Source organism: Miniopterus schreibersii (assembly GCF_964146895.1).
Source record: "Miniopterus schreibersii genome assembly, chromosome: 20".
Lineage (NCBI taxonomy): Eukaryota > Metazoa > Chordata > Mammalia > Chiroptera > Miniopteridae > Miniopterus > Miniopterus schreibersii.
This window is the reverse complement of record NC_138122.1, coordinates 18,816,475-18,839,401: the sequence shown is the minus strand read 5'-3', so window position 1 is coordinate 18,839,401 and position 22,927 is coordinate 18,816,475. Positions and strand designations below refer to the sequence as shown.

Here is a 22,927-nt window from a genome sequence, read left to right as displayed (position 1 = left end):
GCAGCGGGAACAGGCAGGGGCTCAGCAGGCCAGGGACCTTAGATCGGGGCCACACGGTGGCGGAGCGGCGAGGCGGCCGGGGTGCTGTGGCCGAGCGGCTGCGTGCCGGTGACAGGCGTGGGAGGCAAGAGGCTTTACTGGCCGACTGAGTCCTGACCATTGTGCTAGGGATCACAGAGACACAGAGCGGGCCCTTCCCCTCCCGGAGCCCAGGAATGAATGACTGCTACTTACTTAGACAGGTGCATCCTGTGCCAACACGAGACCAGCTCTCTGTCCCGAAGCCCAGCATCTTGTTTAACGGGGACATGCCAGAGGTGTTTCCATTTCTGCCAGGGACATGACAAGGAGCCAGAAACGGGCACATGAATCACCCAGGTGGGGCCTGAGACGGGGGGCGCTGGGCCGACGCCTTGCACCGCAGGGTTGGCTGGCGAGCCCCACTGCAGAAGGGCCCGGACGCTTGTGAGCCAGAGACCCGTAACCCAGAGGAAAAACGGGCAAAGTTCTCGAGAAAGGAAAAACACATGCCACCGGAACATAGGAAAGGCCTCTCAGCTTTATTAAAAAATAAGAGAATCGTAAATTACAGTTACTCTGAAAATATTGTACTTTTAAAAATCTTTCAGATTGGCCCCAAACCCAAAAGTTTAATTACATATTCTGACCATCGCTGGCGGGAGCAGAAACAGGTACCGACCCAGTGGGGCTGATTCAGTCAAGTCTAGTAAAATCTCAATGTGTATAACCTTTGGCCCTGAAGTTTTCAGTCCGAGGAGCGTAACCTCTGAACGTGCACGAACCGGTGAGAAATGATGTGTGGAGCGGCTGTTGCGGCAATTTTGTAAAAGCAAAGTATTTGCAGCATTTCAAATGTTCGTCATTAGGGGACGAGCTGTGTAAACTGTGATGTCCCATCCGCGATGGAACAACCGAGCTGGTGCAGGGAGATCTCCCGGGTGTAGTGGTGGAAAAGCGGCCGATGCAGGCGCTGTGGAAGCGCGGAGAAGATACGAGCTGATATTTGTGCCGGCCTTTTTGTTGGGTTAGAAGGGAACACAAATCACCGGTACCAAAGAGACCCAAAATGTCAGAGGTTCTTTGCATAGGCGTTTCTCTCTCACTCGACGGCAGGGGCAGGCCTTTCGGGTTAGCGCCAGGCCTCCCGCCCTCCCCGCGCTGGGCTTTTCCCTGGTTGTGGCGCAGGTGTCCCTTAGGCCTCGCAGCCCTCTGCCTCTGCTGGGGGAAGGAGGGAGAGGAAGTCCCACCAATTTCTCAACAACCCTGGCCCAGAAGTGACACACACCACTTCCCCGAAAAGATACCAGGGACCAATAACTGGGCCCCTTGGGGCCGATGGTGGCGGTGCACTGCTGGGAAGATGAGTGGCAGGGGTGGGAGGGGGACGTCTTTTCAGATGTTTTTAATACTTTGAACCTTTGTATCCATTCACAATAGAAATAGGTAGTGGGAGCGTGGTGGGATAATGCCTGGAAAAGGGTAAGAACCCGGGGCTGGGAGTCTAGAAGGCAGGCGGCTCCACGTAGCCTCGGTGGGGTCACTCAGAGCTGGCTGCACTCTGTGACGCTCGCTTGAAGTCCTGAAGGTAGAGTGGCTGTTGACCAGGTGACATCTGGAGGGGACGGGTGGTTGTGAGAAAGAGGGTGGAAAGGCGGGTGCAGGAGCAGTGCCAGGTGGTTGGCGAGAAGAGAGTGGGTGCTGAGAAGGGGGAGTTTGCTTCGGTTAGAGAGAGGAGCCCTGTGAAGGGATGGGGGGCTCCCGGGGTGTTGAGCAGTAGGGCAGCTGGTGTGCTTGGGTGCTGGGAGGCTGTGGGGAGAGCGTGGGGAGCACAGCGGTGCAGACGAAGGAGGCTGGGGCTCACCCAACACGCCATGTGGCTGCAATGAGAAGCTCAAGAGCAGGGGACCAGCACGAGCAGATCTGGGCAGCAGGCAGGACGAGTGGCAGAGGGGGCTGGGTGGGTGGCCAGGAGCCCAGTGAGCTCGCTGCGGGTGACCTGAGAAGCGTGATGCGCCTCTCAGTCCCCTGCAAAGGGCATTCGGCGCTAACTAAGGCAACGCAATTCAGTGTTCTCTTTTACTTCTGTCTGTGGGTGCCCCCGCTTCGGATTGTAACTGCTTTGAGAACGCCTTCATTTTATACTTGTGGTATCGTGCACGAATGCTTATGGGTTCATTCTCGGTTTTATTGAAATGTGCACAGAAAAAAGGGCACCGCCCGAGAGCACGGCCTCACGAATGACCAGAGTGAACACACGTGTGAATTGATTGACTCTAATTCTGTTTCTTTTTCGTTAAAGTTGTGGGTAGATTCAGCATATTCAACCCCCCCCCCCATTTTGTCCTGGCCAGTTAGTCATCAATCTTCAAGAAAACTTTGGGAAATATGAATCAGGTGGCTTATCGGAATAATGTTTCTATTTCACTCGAAATTATTTTAAATCTCACTTTATTTTAAACGTCAGTTTGTTTGTTTACGGTTAGATGTGCACAGAACCATGATCAATGAAAATACTGACCACAGTCCGTGAGATAGCCAGAACGTTTTTCTTTTCTATCATTTCCTAATAAAATATTTTTAAGAGGCTGAAAGCAATCCAACTATCAGAAGAGTTAAGATAAAATGTCCTTGCCCCACAGTATTTTCACAGTTTCCTCCCAGTCCCAGTTTTCCTTTTTGTTCCCCTTTGAGTTAAGAGCCAATTGCTTGGAACATTCCATGAATTTTTCTTTGGCTACATTCATTATCATGTCCTTTTGTCTAATGGATTTTTATTATTCAGGGTCCCACATCTCTCCATTATCTAAGTGAATGATCCCATTAATTAATATAACAATATTTTATTGGGCATGTATGTGCTGAATTTAAATTGGGGGATGGCATGGATAACTTGGATCTTAGGAGACCTGACTATTTATAATATTCCTAAGTGATATTTCATTTATAATTTTCTCTTTCTGTAAAGTCTTAAGTCAAGAAATGAAAGCTCTAGTTTGTTAAGTAGAGTCAAATGAAAATAAATATATTTAAGGTTTATATGAAATAGATAGACATAATTAGCTAAATATTCATTTTCACTTACGTTCATTCATTCCTATTGGAACTAGGAAGAATTGAAAGGGCGTTTTACTCATTGGGAATTTAGGTGAGCAATACCCAGCCACTTATATTTAACACTTGGGGTTCTCATTAAATATTTTATAAAAAGCAATACAATTCTTTCTACTAAGTTTTGCAAAATACTGTGGTGGGAAATTGGGGCAGTTTGCCTTTCCTGGATGTTCTGTCCACTCAGAAGTGAACCAGCATTCGTGCAGTTTGCGGTGGTTCAAGCAGGAGGCGAGCGCAAACACATGCGCGGTTATCTAGTAAGCAGGTGTTGGTCACTGCTTCTCATTCTTTAAAGCCTGGCGACATCGCCCTGATGAAAGGATCCCGTTAGGCAAATTATTTCCCAATTTTTGTCCTTGAGCTTTTGTTCCAATCCGAGAAGTGCTTTATTTGTTTTTTAAATGTAATTTCAGCCCCACGAAGGGAAATTGCTTTCAGCCTGGAACACAATGATCTAGAATTAATCCAAAAGGTGAAGGAAGTGGGGGTAGCAAGTTAGAAACCCCGAGAACAGGTCCAGTTTGGTGTTGGAGCCGCTAGAACACAGACACTTGGCCTAAGTGACGTGGGCGTGGGAGAGAATGCTGTAAGGTGGGGCTGGAGAGGGTGGAGGGACTAGATTCCAGAGTCCCTGATGGGTCATGGTGATCAGTTTGTTTCATTCCAACTGTGGTCAAAAGCCAGCGGCCCATATGTGGTATAGTCATTCATGTTGTCATTTAGAACATTTTAAAGAACATCTTTAATATGATCAAGATATATAAGTTCAAATTCTCATCTTTAGTTTTCTTGTCCAAAAATGAAAGAGATGTATGAAGCAAAAACTGACAGAATGGTAAAAAGATGTCAAATCTACAATTACAAATGTAGATTTCAACAGTCCTCTGTCAACAATAGAAGAAGTAGACAGACATTCAGTAGGGATTTGGTGGGTGGATTTGGACAACTCTACCAACCAACTTGGTTTAATTGCCTTTTTATTTTGTTTAAGGAAACTCTCCACCCTATACACTTTTCTTTTCCCAAGTGCCCATGAAACATTCACCTAGATGGACCAAATTTAGGGCCAAAACCTAGTTTCAATAAAGTTAAAAGCGTTGAAATCATACTGAATATGTTCTCTGACAACAACAGGATTCAACAGAAATCAGTATCAGAGAAATACTTGAAAACCCCCCACAAAATATCTGGAAATTAAACTAAACGTTTCTGAATGACTCATGGGTCAAAGGAGAAATGGCAAGGGAAATTCGAAATTACTTTGAAATGAATGAGAACAAGAAGATAACCATTGCTTTTATTTAAAATAAAAGTATTAGTATGCAAATGTTACCTTCATAACCAGCTGGCTAATATTAATAATAAGAGAGGAGCAAAGGGAAGGCCAGACATTATCAGCGTGGTCATCTGGGCAGCTTCGCCAGGAAGCTGCAATTTCACGCTCCCCAGGGAATCACTGGCCCATTCCCTGCAAATCACTGGGGGAAGGGGTCCAACAAAGGGGAAGATGGCCACATGCACAGTGAAGTCGGGGTAACATAAGGAAGATGCTCGACTGTCAGTCTAACCTGGAAACAAAGATAAGTGACTGGTTGGGGGGGGCAGAGCCACTACAAGCACGTGAAATACTGAAGACTTAATTGGTTATGCTCCTAGTTAAAAACCCCCAAGACAGAGGAATTCTCTTTCTTGCCATTTGCGCTCCTATATCTCACTTGTTCCGTGACCTGCACTCGTCTGCCATGTGGTCCTAGAAGCTGCATGGCCCAGGCCATACGGACCCCACAGGCAATGGACTGCGGCCAGGAAAACACGCTATAACCTAGCCAGATGCTCAAATGGACTCTGCAAATGTGGGGCGGAAACTCTGGACAATGGCTCTGATCCTAGCTCTGCTGAATACAGAATGGGACTTTTCCCATGGCGGGACGGAGGGAGATGGGATGTTGGAAACCTAGGGGTTTCATTGCACAGAAATAAAACTTTTCATGATACCTCATCCTTCTGTGAGGGCCTCAGGACATTCTTGTTCCCGCTGCATCCCAGGAAGCCTACTTCCACCGGCAACAGGTGGGGACACAGAGAGCACCTCGCCGATAATGCAGATCGGTAGAGATTCCCATCTTCAACTCTTGCTACTTGCCAGTGTCTTGAATTTCCCGCTTCCTGCACATGTCAGCCCCACCTCAGTTCCTGGATAAGATGAATGTGGCCGTATCCCTGCTGCCGGTCTGCATTCAGCCCTAGAGGGTCTGGCCTTGCCTACTTAACTAAGCGGTTCTAATACTTCTAGTTCCAATGAATGATCATTTACCATTTTGAAAGGTCATGTTCCTGGAACTATGGAGGGGAATTTATGGAGCAGGAACAGGCAAGTTCAGGTTACATGATTCTTAGGATCATCAATTAAAATCTTGTCAAAGCTGCTTCCTTTGTCTCAGTTCTACCAGGGGAATTCTGGTCTCCTGTGTTCCTACATTTTAGACGTGTGTGAGTCCTTGAGTTCCCTTCTGTGACTTCTGTTTCTTCTAGCAATTCTTTAATTATTTTGATTTTTTAATTGTTTTTGACTGATACCAGCTTGTCCTACTCAATTTCATTCCTTCTTGACAGTGTATTCGGCATTAAGCTAGGCACTAAGTCTGCCAGTGGGGTGGGAGATTTATAAATCATAATTAATTAGAGTATGCTAAGTACTTTGACAGAGGCATGTTGGAAGGGTTATGGAAATAAACATTCATTCGACGAATATTTGTTGACCTCCTACTGTGTACTGGGCACTGTGCCATAGAAGTAGTACTCTGGGCATACTGTGCTGATTGTTCAAATGTGAGGCATGGAGTTGTGAAGGAGGGAAGAATGATTTTGGGGGTGGGTTATCTGCTCTAGCCTGATGTTTTTAGTGGGGATTCTGAGGTAGCAAGTGGTGATAGAAAAGGCTAGAAAGGTTGTGAAAGTCCTTCTGTCCTTTAAGGGAGTTTCATCCCATTTCTGTGGACATAGTATTTATCAGGTCCCTGATGACCCTTACCAGCACTTGCAATACCACACGCATCTCTTGTTTCTTTGCTTACTTTTCTGCTTGCTATAGTGACCAGTGACTCTACATGGTGTCCGGTGACTGCTAGCCCTGCTGATCTTGCATTTTTAAGAAGTGGGAGGGGGGTTGCCCGTAGAGATGGAATCCCAAAGCAAGGAGCCAGGTATGCAGTACTCTGACTTTACCTGGAGTGTTTCCCTCTCGGGTATGATCAGCCTCTTGAAATCTTTATTTTCCCTTTTTTAAAGGCAGGGGAGCAAGAGGTTGAAGTACAAACGTGTTACTTTGAAAATGCCCTGTGGGGTAAAATTTCAATTTATTGCCCACCCTGAAATTTTTTATTCTTTCCCTTTAGGTTTCTTGCTATTTAAAGATTTTTGTTTGAATGAAATTAATGAAGCTGTACCTCAGGTGAAGTTTTATGAAGAGGTAAGAAGTAACTGTTTTACTGATGCTTTTATTTCAAAAGCATATTTAAAGCGTGTTTTGGGAAATAATTAAGACTACTAAGTATCTTACAGATAATTTAGAAATTCACTGAAAGTAATCAGTAGTGCAAGATATAATATGCAGTTTATTAAAGATGCTGACGACATCTGTACGCATCCTGTCTCTAAAGGCTCTGGAGAGCTCCAGAGGCAGTGAGGAGGAGTTGGACTAAAATTCCAGGGGAGGGAGGATCATTCTGAGGTGCATTGAAGTGTGCCAGCCATTTTATTTTCTGCAGAAGCTTGCTGATTCTGGAGACATAAACCAAGGCAGAGGGCCACTACTGGGTGAAAGAGAAACTAGCACAGTTTTCCGGTCACACATCACTGGAGTGACAAATTGGAAACTTGGTGGAAGAGGGAGGAGGGGAGCTGAAGAGTTGGGGTACAAGCTTCTGGAAGACATGTGGGAATCTCCCACAGCCTTACAGTACTTTATTGAAATATAGACCTACAGGAATCTGAAAACAGATCAGGCAGGAGATGAAAACCCAACTGATAACTACTGATCACCTGGGTCAGCTGTTGATTCTGGGTGTAACAGAGTCCAGGCATATTAGAATCCAGGTTTGGCCCTTGGCAGAAGGCTGTTTCTGGGAGACAAAAAGCCAGAAGAGGTTTCTGGGGCCAAAGTAAAAAACAAAGGGGACTGGAGGAGCCCCAAACATGTGACTCGCCTCCCTCTCAGGATAGATGCCAAGTTTTGAAGGTGAGTGGGGTAGGAAGAAAAGAGCTATTCTGCAAACCTCTAAGGTCAGAAGTGATTCCAGTGCCAAGGAGACGAAGATTTTTCATTGAACTCCGTGGAGAGCCGAGCCTTAGGAACAGGGACAAGCAGGAGGCAGACTGAGTCCTACACAAATGGCAACTCAGACCCAACCCAGCTCAATCTCTTATTGGGTGATGAGCCCCTCACCACCTGTGTGACAGAATACAAGGGGAGCCCTCGTTTTTTGTTTTTTTTTTAGGTAGGAAATAACCAGAGAATCTACAGTGTTCCACATACAGTAAAAAACTATTAGACACCTAAGAGTCAGGATCATGTGACTCATAAACAAAGCAGTAGAAGGAGACCAATAGATGAATCAGATGCTGGACATAGCAGACAAGTGCTTAGAATAACTATAAAGTCTGTGTTTAAGACAATAGATAGAGGAAAAGATGGACAAAACTGATAGGAGGATAGAGAATTTCAGCATAATTTGGTTTTTATTATGAAAAGCCAAGTGGACATTTAGAACATTAAATACAGTATTTGAAATTAGAATTAATGGCTAGAACCAATAGCAGGTTGGTTACAATGCAAGACAGAATTAATAAGTAGGCAAACCCGTAGATAATCGCAAACTGAAACACAGAGAAAAAAGAAATAGATAAAGACATTAAGGACATGTGGAACAAGGTTAAAAGGTCTAACATATGTAGAATTGGAGGCCCAGAACAAGAAGAGAGAGAACAGTGCATAAGCAATATTTGAAGAGATAATACTAAGAATTTTTTAAAAAGGCGAAAGGCAGCAGCTCACAGATTCAAGAAACTTAGAAAACCCTACGCAAAATGACTGTGAAGGAAACATATCTTTGCCCATCAATATAAGACTCTAGAAATGTACGACCAAGATAAAAATTTTAAAAGCAACCAGAGGGCGGAAAAAGACACCTTACTTTTAAAGGAGCAATATTCTGAGTGACGTGACTGACTTTTCAAAAGAAATGATGTTTTTTAAAAATCAGACAGACAGTGAAATGCCAACTTTCAAGTGCTGAAAGAAAAAAACCTGCCATCCTAGAATTCTGTTCCCAGCGAAAATGTCCTTCAGAAATGAAGGTGAAATAAAGATATTTCCAGACAAAAACTGAGGGGATTTGTCAGTAGTAGACCTGCCTTTCAATAAATACCAAAGGGGGAGCTACCTTAAGCAGAAGAAAATTATCCCAGGTGGAAAGGCAAGAAGGAATGAAGGACATCATAAAGGATAAGCATGTAAAATATAAACAGATGTTGACCATGCAAAACAATAACATAATGTGTTTAGAGTTTAATGTATGTAAAACTAAATGTATGTAAAACAAAGACCGATGACTGTAGCACAAAAAAGCAGAAGAGGGGTTAATGTGTTTTCAGAGTCTAGAATCATTGGGGGAATCATAGTAATAACTTGCACTGGGGTGTCATCAGTCAAGGATGCATATTTTAATCTCTAAGGTAACTTTTAAAAGAATAAAATTTATATATTTAAGAAGTAAAAAGAGGGGGGAAAATGCAATAAAACAACATTCTATTAATCTAAAAACAGGAATGAAAGGGAGACATAAAATATTAGGTGGTTAAATTGAAAACAAAGAGCAAGGTGGTAGCTATAAATCCATCTGTAAGTAATTATATTGAATATAAATGGGCTAAATAAATACTACAAGTAAAAGACTAAGTTTGTCAGACTCGATAAATAACCCAAAACCCTATTAAATGCTGCTTACAAGTGTCATACTTTAAACAGAAGGATAGGAGAGGACTTGTGGTACAAACACTAACCTAAACAAAGCAGGCACAGCACGCTAATGTCGGAGTGCGCTAATGCTCAAATGCTGCTTTGAGATTGAGAGATTATTTCATAATGATAAAGGGGCCAGCGTCACGACCTTCAATCTGTATGTTACAAATAACATAACTTCAAAATTTATAAAGCAAAAATTGACCGTTAAAACAAAAGAAATCTGTCATCCCAGCGGGAGACACGCACATACACTTGGAGAGCATATAGAACCAACAGACAAATTGGTAAGGATGTAGGAGATCTTAATAAAACAATAAATGAACTTGACCTGACATGTATAATATAGTATGCTGCACCCAGCAAAATTAGAATTGTCATTTTTTAAAAGTGCGTATGGAATATTTATCAAAATCGTAGGCTGAGCCCTAAAGAAAGCTCCTACCAATTGCAAGATTGAAATTGTCCCGATTTTCCTCAGATTATTTCATTCTGAGTCACCATCAGGCTTTCTCTCTGGGCACCACAGCTGGATATGCCAAAAAAAGTTTCTTTCGGCCCTGTGCTGTTAAAAGCGTCGCCTTTCCGGTTTCAGCAGGTCCTGAGTCGCCTTGTCACTAGGGAGAAGTCCCCTCCAACGGAGCACCGTTGTGAGGCCGAAAGAGCTGGGCAGTCCACTTGCGGTCATTTCTCAGGCACCTGCTGCCAGCTGCCGCCGCGTTTCCGCCTGGCCTTCAGACGCCGGGCTTCCCTCCCCTTGGCGCGCTCCCGGCTCTTCTCGCCTGCTCTTGGCTTGGCACGTGGTGGGCCTGGCTTATCAGAGTGTCCCCTTGGAGGGTTCTGCTCCAAAGCTCCCCAGCCACTTGGGCTGTGTCCTTTTACTGAGGGTAACCGTCCAGCCGTGGGGCTTCAGACACAGTTCTCTGGGTCAGTGCGTCTTTAAGCACGGACGTCCCCAGTAACTGTTCTCTGCCCCCTTGGCCTCACCGGTCTGGTTATTTCTGGTTGTGCTTTATGACCCCCAAGCCCTGGGAAACCCTTCTGTCAGGTATCTTGAAGTGTCTCTGTTTTGTGCACTGTGTTTCAGTTTTTAGTGCCACCCGTTTCCGCGGGTTCAAGTCCTCATAGCTCGCCCTGACATTCCCATAGCCCTGGATTAGTGATCACCGGCCTTTCTCGGTTGTTCACGGCCTTCTGATTTAGAACTCGCACCGGCCAATGTTTCCAAACTCAGCGGGCCCGCCCGTTTGTTACCTTCCTGCTCGTGTCCTTTCCCCAGCCTGGGATGCCGCTTCCCCTCCTCAGCCTGTGGATAGCCCGGGCCCAGCTCAGCCTCAGGTCCGGGTCAGCTTCCGTGCGCTCTGCCAAGTCCGTCTGTATGGCTGCCCCGTCTTCTGGGAGCTTGCTCCCTGCTTCTCTCACCACTGACTGTAAGGCTCGTGTGCAATACTTAGTGTGCTTCAGTGTCCTGCTACTTGAAGGCTAATGGTGAGACTCAAATAGGATGCGGGGTCACAGTTGCTTTCTGAACCCTAGTGTCTGTAATATGCTGTTTAGATATAGGGGAGGCTGTAACAGAGTGGGTGAGAGTTCCAGCTCCGAACTCACTAAGTGAATACTTACTGCGTGTGTGTGTGTGTGTGTGTGTGTGTGTAATCAGTGTGTTCATCTTGACCACTATTTGACTCATAGACAGAAGGCCTAGCCAGGATCTCGGTGCCACTGTGTCTCTCCCCAGCTGTAGGACATGGGGCCAGTCACCGAGCAAACTCTCAAGCACCTGTCTCGTTTCCGACCTGGAGCTTAAAAATGCGAACAGCGCACTGTCCCTGTCCTTGCGGGGCTCACGGTATCGGGGCGTAATACTGAGCTTCGGTTACCCCATCTGTGGAATGAGGTTAGTGATCGCTCCTGCTGCTCGGCAGGCTAACGGTGACGCTCAAGTCGGATGCTGGGCGGCCAGTTGCTTCCTAAGCCCTGGTTTCTGTAATGTGCTGTTCAGATATAGGGGAGGCTGGAACATCGTGGGTGGGACTTCCAGCTCTGAACTCAGACTGCCTGGGTTTGGATTTGGACCCCACTACCGAGCTGCTGGCTGCAGAAACTGGGGCGAGCAGTGTGGCTTCTCTGCCGGGGTTTCCACAGCTAAGAATTAGTGTGATAGTGTGATTAGTGTGAATTAGTGTGACTGTCCCTCGGGGTTGTCGCGTGTAAATGCAACAGACCAGAGCAGTGCCTGACACGTAGTTACTGCTCAGTGTGTTGTTTGTTCCAGTTAGACTTGGAGGCAGCTTATAAAAATATGTATATGATACCTAGGTTTAAAAATAAACCATAGAAAACAGAAAATAAACATAAGATCAGAGGTGACGTGACCATCTAGAGTTTCCTTTCACTCATTCCACCCGTATTTCTCCAGCTCCAGTGCCGGGAGGCGTTGTTTGACGAACAGGGTAAGCAAAGCCCTTGCTGTCTTTTGGCTTCTATTTTTGTGGAGACAATCAAAGGGTAATAAATAAACCGGAAATAGATCAGGAAGTAATAACTGCTATGCAATGACTCAAAACAGATTCCAAACATAGGAAACGTATCAGGAAGTAATAACTGTGACGCAGTGACTCAAAACTGATGTGCTGTGACCGGGTGGCCACTCAAGAGTGATGGGTCAAGGACTGGCTCTCCGAGGAGGTGGCCTTTAAAGCTGAGACGCGAATGGCAAGGAAGCGAGTCTTTTGACGGCAGGGACATGGTGGGGGTGGGGGGACCCTTTTAGTCTAAAGTCAGGGCTGAGACACAGCCCCGAACGAGGTGGGAAGGAACTCGGCGTGTCCGAGGAACTGAAAGATCGGTGTGGTGTGTTTGTAACGGGCGAGGGGTGGCGTAGTGTGAGATCGGTTCAGAGATGCCGTTTGGGGGCCAGAGTAACAAATCCAGATTTTATTCTAAAGCCCGTGGACCTTGAACTCAGGCCTCTGCCTGCTCCGGTTACCAGGACAGCCGGACGGCCAGAATTAGAGGTGGCGTTGCCTATGATGTGCCACAATAGGGACATCCTGTGTAGAGCTCACTGACGGTTGACCGCACTTTATTTAATTCGTGGCCTCACTGGCAATAGTCAGCGTTGAGTTACAGCCACGGATACACGAGGCTCTCACCTTGCCCACCAAGAGTTACCTTTTCTGTTGTTCAAGCTGAAGTGTGTGGAGCCCGAGGCTCGTGATAAAGGCAGTGCTGTGGTTCACAGTATCATTTGCCCAGGGAACTGGAATTTTCGGCGTAGCCGGATTATCCCGGTTCATGAAAAGCTTCCATAGAATCAGCGTTTGTTTAGCCAGCTGCCACCCTGCTTCATAGAGCCCCTGGCACACAGACTTAGGTCTCATTACATTACATTACACTTGTTCTCAAGAATAATAATTCCCTGGAGGCTCATTAATTCCTTGAATTTGTTCAGAGGTTTAGGCAGAAACGTTGGCTTCGGGTTCACGAGCGGTCTACCCGTTCAATCATCGCGTTCTGGCATTCGCCCACCCCAAACAAAACAGCAAAAGAAACCAACCAAACCAGAACCCCGAGTTTATTTTCTGACTCTGCTTCTGATTGCGGGTGTCTGGTTTCTGTTGCCTCGCACCTGCCCGAGCTGCGTCTGGCCTGATCCTTGAACTCTTTAGACTTGTCCTGCGTTAGTCTGGGGTGGCTAAGCCCAGGTCCTTTGGCTACCGCTGGACTGCATCTTCATTAAAGTAGCATTTTCCTCTTGGACGGGGTGTGGACCTATCCCGGTCTGCCTGCCTTTACATCAGATTTTTATCCTCTGGTCCAAGAAGAGTCCATTCTCCGCGCATCAGTTACAGGCTCGTGAGTCACAGCCTTCCCAGTGTCACGCCGGTGGTGGTGCAGGCCGGTTAGGAGGATCCCAGTCATTTCTCAGTGTGCGTCAGGTGGCACCTCGGTGGCTCACATGCCCCTCCTCTCTGCCCTTTCTTTATCAGAAATTCTTGTGGGGTTTACTGGTTTTGATTTCAGAACTGTCAAACCCAGACTATAAAGGAAAAAGGTAACTTTCATTTCCATTTATACTCTGCCACGGGAGCTGTGAGCCCCGCATTTTCGCATTCGAGAGAAAGAGCACCCAGGTACCGTGTGAGTCAGCAGAACACCCCCCCGGCTGCCTGTGGGAAACATTTTAGCCCCCCCTCGTGAGTCGTAGACAGTAACTAAGTCATTACATTGGAAGTCTCAGCTGGTCGTCCTAGCTCCATATTTCATCTGTGGTTTCAGTCCTTTGGATTAACAGTATTTCTGTAAATAAATAAGAACGCTTCTCTGAACCAGGAGCTTCTGTCACCAGGTTAGGATGAGCGGGGCTATCTCGACATAAGGCAGCTATTTCTAAAGCACGTTTTACTATCGGGCCCCTCTTAACACCGATCAGGTTTCCTTCCCTAAGTTAGCAAAACACGGTATTTGAAGTAAGCTTTCTGTTAGTGCAGGTGAGGTTCCAGTGCTTTCATCTATGGCTAATGCCTTTCCAGAAGATTCAGTTGACAAAAATAAATAAATCTCTTTGCAGGAGCCCTGACAAGATATGTATATTTTCTCCTTGTGAGTTTTGCAATACCTCAGTTGAGCAAGAACTGCATCATAACTCTCAGGGCTGAATTACAGCCAAATTGAACTTACTTTGTGCTTTGGAAAAGAGAATTGGCAAGCACGAGTGGCCTGTGGCTGGGAGACCGTAAGATAATTGTTACCATGGCAGCATTTGTTTCCCAATATTGTGTTTCTAAATTTAAGTGACGAGCTTCATCCTAGGAAAAATTCCATTTGTAGGTCTCCCATTGCCTTTAAATCATCCCAACTTCAGAGGCAGTCGTTTCCTGGGGGAAGAGCCGTTTCCCTGACTCGCGAGATCTCGCGTGGACGTGGTTTCTTTTAATACAGTGGTATTTTTTAATAAAGCGGGTTTGTAGGAAGACGTACCTAACGGCGATGACTTTTCACAATCTAGATAAAAGAATACGAAAAGCTTGACAACGAGGAAGATCGCCTTTGTAGGAGTCGACAGATTTACGACACCTATATCATGAAGGAGCTGCTGTCCTGCTCGCACGTAAGTATTTCTTTTTTGTTATATTACGTCGCTGAGGGTATACATGAGACCGCCCTCAGTGTTTCCAGAACGAAAGTCAGGTAGGAGGAAGGCGTTTAAAAATTAAATGAGCCCGGCCGGGCGTGGCCCAGCGGTTGAGCGTCGACCTAGGATCCAGGCGATCGGGGTTCGATTCCCGGTCAGGGCACATGCCCGGGTTGCGGGCTCTCATCATTGATGTTTCTAGCTCTCTCTCTCCCTTTCCTTTCCTCTCTCTGAAATCAATAAAGATATATTTTTTAAAAAATTAAAAAAAAATTAAATGATACTCATCCAGGATGGAACCCATTTCTTCTGTTTTGTCATTTATTTCCTGATAACACTGATACCATGTATCTGTTCCTCCATATACTCTTTTTTTTTTTTAAAGATTTAAAAAAAATTGATTTTTACGGAGAGATGAAGGGGGAGAGAGAGAAAGAGAGGGAGAGAAACATCGATGCGAGAATGAACATTGATCGGCTGCCTCCTGCACGCCCTCTGCTGGGGATGGAGCCCGCAACCCGGGCATGTGCCCTGACCGGGAATCGAACCGGCAACCTTTCGGTGCGTGGGAGGGATACTCGACCAACTGAGCCACACTGGCCGGGGCTGTTCCAAATACCCTTGATATATATATAGTTCCAAAAAGCAGATACTTTCAGTGCAAAAATTGATTAAGTAAAAGAACGAATTCAGAGCAGTGAAAGAAAAGGCTAGTCTCAATCCTAGACTTTCTCAAAGAAATGAAGCTTTATTATTTTTAACATAGTTACGCCGTCACAATTAGACTAACCAGATATTGGTAAGTACAAGCCTTAAGTGGTTTCTTTGAGTGAATAGGGGAGATTATTATATTAATTGTGTTCATTAATTGTTAAGTGATGGTTTCTTCTTATTGGGCATTACTGAAGGAGACATAATTGGAAATTTGGGGGAAGGATAGAGTTTTTCATTCTGGTCAGTGTAATAAGCTTCATTCGTTTAGAGCCAGTTCCCCTCTGCCGTGGCTGCAGCAGGACTTCCCTTAACCTAGAGCCTCTTAACCACCCTGGCTTAGTTTTGTAATCCTGGCATTTAATTCTTAGGCATGCTTGCATGCATTTATTTTGTATAGAAATTTTAATTTCGTAGAAATTTTACATTTTTAGGACCCCGTTATCAGCTGATGGAGGGATATTTTCAGTTAATCAGGTGATGATAAGATTCTTTATACGTCTTTCAATCACGCTGATCTTGAATTCTTGCGGGATTAGCTGTCAGCCAGCTACCCCCGCGCTCACCGTGCTTCTGCGCGTGGTGTCTAAGAACCCCGGGAGCTCAGAGGAACAGATTTGTTCAGATTGCCCACAAACACCCAGCAGATCTCTTTTAATGGAGCGCATATTAATGTAATGCACTTATTTATGTTTCTAGGTCACTGTTTAATCCTCGTGTTGAATTTATGTTGTGATGTTGTATAACGTAGAGGTTTGTTACGTTTTATAATCGTTGAAAGAAATACTGTTTTTGATTTTTTCAAAAGCCATTCTCAAAACAAGCTGTAGACCATGTACAGAATCATCTGTCCAAGAAACAAGTGACGTCAACTCTCTTCCAGGTAAGAGAAAAGCACTTCCGAGTAAATGTGTCTCATTTGCTTAACGCTCAGACTCGGTGATTCTTCCTTCCTTTCCATGTGTGTGGGTGCTAGAGGACCTGGTTATAAGGCTGTTTTTATCTGGAGGCTTATCTGGAAGAGTTGAAGTTTCACATTGCTTGTCTCCTTATTGAAATGTACTCTCATGCCAACATCCTTCGTGAAGGCTTTCCTGAAAGAGATCGCCGGAGCTTTCTAGTAACATTATTTTCAATGAATCAGCGAGGCTATCGGAAGAAAAAGCCTTTTCCCACTTGCCTCCCAGGCACCCGTGTCGAGCAGGGACTGGACAAGATTTGTTTAGCGGTGGCCGGGGTGCTGATCCTCGCTGTGATCGTCTCCCAGATGGCGTAGGTTCATTTTTAAGAATCAAGAGTGAATGTTTGCACCACCTGGGCTCCTCATGTCTGGAACCCGGCAAACACAGTGCTGTAGCTTTTAATGACGAGGTGGGGAAAACTCAGTCCGTGACTACTGGGCCGACGTATTTTCTGCTCCTTAGATGTAGCAGGTCCCCCTCTTTCCATCTGGTGTGTTTTCTACAGAGGGGGCTGCTTTTAAGGACACGGCCAGATTTTCAAGTGGATGATGTACTTTTTTACATTCCTCTGAATTATAAGAAATAAGGAGGGACTCCATTAAGCCATGCAATGATTTTCATAAATGAAAAGTATGCATGTACCCTTCTGGGGGCTGTTCGGCCACATCCACAGAGGGAGAAGCTGAGCTTTGCGCTGGAGCCTTACGATAGGGTTGGTTTATGCAAAACGAATGTGATTGTTCTACAGAGAACGTTCTGCCTTGGCTCCTGGGACATTTGGGTACAGGAACAAACTGAGCGTTAATCTTTCTGCCAAAATCATCAGACGCCCTCTTCTTAAGCCGTCGGGTCTCCCTGGGCAGCCTGGTTGACGTAAGCCTGGGCCCTGAAATCATCCACCTGGGCTGAGAGAGCGCGGCAGGCTGCACCTGTCCTGACTTCCGCTTTCGCGGCCGTGCAGTGGGGTGACAGTGTGAAGTGGGGGTGACGTTGGGCTCTCTCTTGGGCGTCTTGAGGATTCAGTGAGACAGGTGCCCCTGAGTTGCTTTGCGCCGGGCCTGCCCCGTAAGTGTTAGCTGTTATTAGATTCTTTACATTCACAAAGTGCAACGTCAGGGTCTGCTTTTCGTTGTCTCCGTGATATTTTAGTGTCAGAATTTCAATTTCCAAGTGACGTTGACATGGTTCACAGACGGGCTCATAGTCAATTACGTTTAACGTCGCTAAATTATACCTCGCAACACGTGGATTTTATAGCTCTGGTTTTAGCTTTTCTCGTAGCACAAATAACATTTAAAGGCAGTGCCAGGTGAGATGCGGGGACCACCAAAATTCTCTTCATGCCTTCAAGGAACGTCCATTTAGAAGCTCCTTCTTCGGAATATCTTTTAAAAACACTACTGATTTGTTCATTAAAAAAAAAATAAATGAAAACAATGTTCTGTTAGAATAGGTGTAGAATGGGTTCTTATTCGAAAGGTGAAGGAAACCGTCATTATTAAGTCGATTGAAATAAGGAGCGCACACTAATTCAGCGTAACATGTGTCCCATCAGAACACATTAAAGTACAAATAGAAGTCAGACAGAGGACCGTTTAACCATAAAGTGGGTTGACGTTCTTTGAGTTGAAATTTGTCTTCCTGGCAACTTTATTGAGGTGTAATTGACAAATAAAAATTGTAAATAGTTTAAGTTGTACACTGTGATGTTTCGAGGTACGTGTAATTGCGAAATGATTACCACAGTCAGGCTAATTCCCATACCCATCCCTTCACATAGTTACGTTTGTGTGTGTGGTGAAAACACTTGCGATCAACTCTCTGCCTCACACAGTCCCCACGCTGTACATTAGATTCTTCGTAACTAAGACTTTAGACCCCGACCAGCGTCTCCTCGTGTCTCCCCCCACCAGCCAGTCTCCCCTCTGCTTGTATGAATTCGACGGTGTTTGTCTTTCTGTCTCTGGCTTGTTTCACACAGCACAGTGCCCTCCAGCTTCATCCGTGTTGTCACAAATGGGAGGCTTTCCTTCTCTTTAAAGATTGGATAATAAATCCATTGTGTGTATCCCATCCCGTCTGTCCTTCATGCATTCACCTGCCCACGGACAGTTGTGTTGGGCCTGTGTCTTGACTGCTGTGAATGGTGCTGTGGACATTGGAGTGCAGATAACGTCTTCAGGAGGCTGATGTCGCTGCCTTCGGATAAATACATACCCAGACGCGGGATTGCGGGGTGATAACGGTAGTTCTATGTTTAATTTTTTTGAGGAACCCCTCCACTGTTTTTCATAGTGGCTGTACCAGCCTGCATTCCCCCAGACGGTGCACAGGGTTCCCTTCTCGCCACATCCTCAGCAGCACTTAACGTCTTGTCTTTCTGAGAACTGCCACCCGACAGGTACGCGGTGAGATCTCACTGTGGCTTTGGCGTGCATCCCCTTGATGATTAATGTCGGACACCTTTTCATATGCCTGTTGGTCACCTGCATGCCTTCTTTTGAAACGTGTCTATTTAGGTCCATAGCTCGTTTTATAACGAGGTTTGGTTTTGTTTCGTTTCGCTGTTGAGTTGAGTTCCTTATGTATTTTGGATATTAACCCTTTATCAGATATAAGGTTTGGAAATATTTTCTCCCATTCCCTAGGTTGCCTTTTCAGTTTGTTCACTGATTCTTTTGCTGTGCAGAAGCTTTGTAGTTTGAGGCAGTCCAGTCCCACTTTGTCTCCTTTTGCTTTTGTTGCCTGGGCTTTTAGTGTCCTGTTCAAAAAAAATTGTTGCTCAAACCAATGTCAACAAGCGTTCCCCCCTATACTTTCTTCTAGTAGTTGTACGGTTTCAGGTCTTAAGTCTTTCAGTCACCTTTGAGTTGACTTTTGTATATGGTGTGAGGCAGGGATCCAGTTTCATTCTGCTTGTGGATGCCCAGTTTCAGTAACACCGCTTACTGAAGTGACACGTTTATCTGGTAATATGTAAACTTGCATGTCCTCTTGTGGCCTCAGCCTTTCGCCTCTGGAGGACTTCGCTGAGATCAATATTATACGTGATTGTAGAACCGTAAGATTTCAGAGCTGGGAAGAGCTTCAAAGAGATAGTTCAGGTTGCCTGTTTGCCAGGAGGGAACAAAGCCCATTTGGTTTTAGTTGCCAGTCCCAGTACCCTGCCCAGGACAATCGTAGCCCTTCGAGGGGGCAGAGCCTGGCTTAGCCCCGAGCCTCTTTTCTGCTGCAGGAAGTGAGACTCCCAGAAGAACTGTGGTCGTCTCACTGCCTGTGTTTGGTTCCTGTGGCTTCTGCGAACTTCCTGGTCTTATCACTTGTCTTGGGTGGTTTCTGATCCGGCCCTTTTCTTTTTTTTTTTTTTTTGCAAATTTTCAGAACAATCTGTGAAGACACAGAAAACGCTAAATTTGCCTCATTCGGCATGTGTAGGGTTTCAAGATATTTGCCAGAACTATCTAGTTGACTGTGCTGAGCTGGGAGATGTTGGCATTTGACTTAAAGTTCATCACATGGAAAAGAAAGGCTGTTTATTTGGTATCATGTAAAGCGGCATGAGATTGAATGAGATAGTTCTCCATTGGTACCGAGCCAGGAGCCCTCCCCGTAATCCCCGCTTAGCCATGAACTTGCTCACAGGCCTTAGGAATGCGTCTGCCCACAGCCTCTGTGCAAAATGAGGATTCAGACGAACCCCCCCCCCCCCCCCGTTCCTTCTTCACCCCCTGTGGTTACCTTTAGCTCTCTGATTCCCAGAGGTAGAAAATCAATCAGAAACATGGCTAATTAAAAAAATTTTACTCCATAGTTTTCTTAGCTTATATAGTCTTTAAAACTCAATAATAATGCTGACAGTTTAGAATAGTCATAATTAATAGTACATAATTATATAGTTAATAGTATTTTACAGGATGCGTCACATAACTTTCAGGGCCCAGTACAAAATAAAAAGGGACCCCTTGTTCAGAAATTGGTAAGAACTTTATGATGGCGACAGCAAGGCACAGAACCAAGCACCGTGTTCCTCCGAGCGTGGACCCTGGGGTGCTGCAGGCCGCACACCCACGAAGCCAGTTCTGGTCATTTAGGAAGTGAGCTGTGCGTGCTGGGCAGTGGGGATAGAGTGGCAAACAGGACAGACCTATCCTTGCCTTCAGGGAATGTGCCATCGATAGATAGCTATTAAATAGGTAATCACGATGATGGATCCCTTAGTGAGAATTGGACAGGTGCCGAGAAGGGCAAGGACCGGGCGCTGTGGGAGGAGTGCATACCTCGGAACCTCACCTTGTCGGAGTCCCACCCCTTGTTTTTAACTTGAATATGTTTCTATTTATGCAGCGTGGGATTTCTTTTCTTTCCCTTCCAGCCATACATAGAAGAAATTTGTGAAAGTCTTCGAGGCAACATTTTTCAAAAATTTATGGAAAGGTAAGAATCTCTCTCTCTCTCATGATGTTAGAATATTGATATATATAAAATCTTGTACTGTGTAGGTGCACCTCATTTAACCCAGTAAATGTTGTCCTTGAAATGTATGCTAATTTATTCATTCACCAAGTATTTGTTGACCACGTACTATGTGCCAGGCTTTGTGTTAGCCTGTTTTCTTGATACCACACATTATAATTTTGATTTGCGTAGCTTAAAGTCCCTTTGACTTTTAGTTCTTTAGCTTCAATATGGTCCAAAATTTAAATAGGCTGGAGAACCTCAATACTGAAAGTATCTTATTGGGCATCTTTACCAGTGCAAGCACAGCTCTGTCATTTACCTAATTCATTTGTTTGGACTTTGAAATCATGACCCCCAAAGTAAGACAAGCCCACGCTTGAGTCTAGTAGAATTTGAAGGGTGTAGGTGAATTGTGCCTGTGATCATATTTATCATTAATATACTGAATAAACATGTCCCTTTGGGTTACTTGAGCTGTAGAATAGCACGTTTGTCATAGAAAATTCTGAACCATTTCAGTGCCGTTTTTAAAATGTCCAGCTCCTGACAGTCAGTCCTTCCGTATTCGGGGTGTTTGTCCGTGATCACGCACCGCTGGAGTCGGACTTTCCAAACCCGCATCTCCACGCACCCTGCCTGCGCTTTTTTCCCCGCAGACCCAGCTGGGTCCTAGACGGTGAACGTGACGATGCGTCTCGTTGCCGGGCCGCCTGCAGCTTTTCCATAATTGCCCTTTAAGAACAAATGCTGCTTCATTACAGCTTTTCTCTCTCCACATGTTCGAGTGATTTAGAAAAACACACACTCGTGTTGTGGTTCTACTAGAGTTCAAGTGATAATTTTATCCTGGAGCCGAGTCAGTACTTTGGGAGACTAAATCGCATACAAATGATGAAAGTCGGCCAAGCAGCAGCCCCAGACCGAGGGGACGGCTGCCGGCTCAGGCTGACTCTGCTGCTGTCCCTTCTCAGATCTGACCTTTCCCAGCCCTGGCCCGGCCCAGCTTCTCTGGGATCCTTGCGGGGCAGGGGAGGGATGGGGGTGATCATTTAAATTGGGGAAGATGTTTGACCTGCACGGTCGTTTTCTCCCACCCAGTGAGCCAGCCACTCTGACTGTTTGCATTTTAGGCACGCATTTGGAAATTCTGGATTTCCTGGAACATTTGCTATTTTACATAAATGGATTATTTTCAAAGTCAGTTTTTTCATTGGTATACCTTTTTGTGTTAGTGCATTCTCAGATTAGTTTAAAAAAAAAAATCCTTCATCAGACCAAGCGTTTGGAGCTTGGGTTTGGAAAAGCCCAGGCACTCCCTAAAGAGAACCTTGCAGCCTCCGTCATCCTCAGGACTCGCCACACTCTCTGCGGGCCCCGGGGTTCAGGCCATTTCTCGGGGGCCACACTGCAGTGCATAGCAAGGGGGAGTCTTCAGCAGCACAGGGACTCTTCACCCGAGGCCCAGCAGGGACACAGGGCGATGTTCCAGGCGGGCCGAGTCCGGGAGGGAGGCTTTCCCTTTTCCAGATGAGGCCTGTGAGCCAGGTTCAGACAGTGAACTTCAAACCACTTGGCAATCGAAAGCCTGAGCCAGGGGCTGGAGTAAGAAGCCCTTGCGTTTCCCACCCTCGCTCTCCTCTCGCCAGCAGGGCACGCCTCTCTCCCTGGCTGCCCACCCTCCCCTGCTAGTTCGCTAGTTTGTAAAATGTGCTAACCCACGGCCCCCCTGGTGCCAGCTCTGAACTGCCAGTGTGAGAAGAGCCCGAGTTGGCCCCACACACCACGTGGGCTTCACAGTAACAGTCATCGACGTATAAACGCAGAGCACACCCAGTGCGGTTTTGCCTTTCGCTCTCCCCGTGCTTAAAATAAAAGCTGTTTGAAATCTCAAAATATAATGTTATTTTACCAACGCCATAGAGATGTTAGCAGGATCAACGAGACACTCACTAAACGTCATTTTGGATTCATTGTGAAAAGATGCTCCTTGATTACTAAGAGTTTTCGATTTTCAGTTTGGTGGTTAGCCTCAAATATTTTTAAGAGATCCTTAGAAGGCAGATTAGATGAAACCGCCTTAAGGCATTTTATTGTTATGCTGATAATACCTATAACTTGTAAGTCATAAGAACTCCCTCTCTTCCTTTCACTTCTTTCTTCATTCCTTTGTTAATTCAAAGAACCCTGAATATTCTGCTCGTGTGTAAGAAATCATAGCTGGGGCTGGATGGGACCCAGCAGTCAGCAGGAATGTTCTTTGCTTTAGATACGTTGCTCATTAACAAGACAGAAATCAAAATAATGTTATTTATTAAATAAATATTTTTCTTACTTTGATTCCAGTCCCAGGGGTCCTCTCCTACATTGTTTGTGTCTTTGAGAGCCAGTGCTTGGTCTGGGTTCAAATCCTACTTCATCCATTCTCTCACCGTGTGACCCCGGGCAAGCCTTAGTCCCGGCTGTTAAATGGGTATCAACTTAGTACCTGACCAGAGAGTCGTTGGGTTG

General features: G+C 45.6%; 1 protein-coding gene across 5 annotated transcripts in view; it reads left to right on the top strand.

The window, feature by feature from the left end:
• The window catches only part of GRK3 (G protein-coupled receptor kinase 3), a 78,547-nt gene that overhangs the window by 22,272 nt on the left and 33,348 nt on the right, over window positions 1-22,927 (top strand). For 3 of the 5 annotated variants that reach the window (XM_081123211.1, XM_081123210.1, XM_081123212.1), the window contains 3 exons: window positions 14,163-14,264; window positions 15,808-15,882; window positions 20,334-20,395. In XM_081123211.1, coding sequence (XP_080979337.1) covers window positions 14,238-14,264; window positions 15,808-15,882; window positions 20,334-20,395 — 164 coding nt within the window. In that variant the 5' untranslated portion in view covers window positions 14,163-14,237. Of the gene's footprint in view, window positions 1-6,527; window positions 6,602-14,162; window positions 14,265-15,807; window positions 15,883-20,333; window positions 20,396-22,927 lie in introns of all 5 variants that reach the window. The other 2 variants (XM_081123213.1, XM_081123209.1) reach the window with 1 other exon arrangement.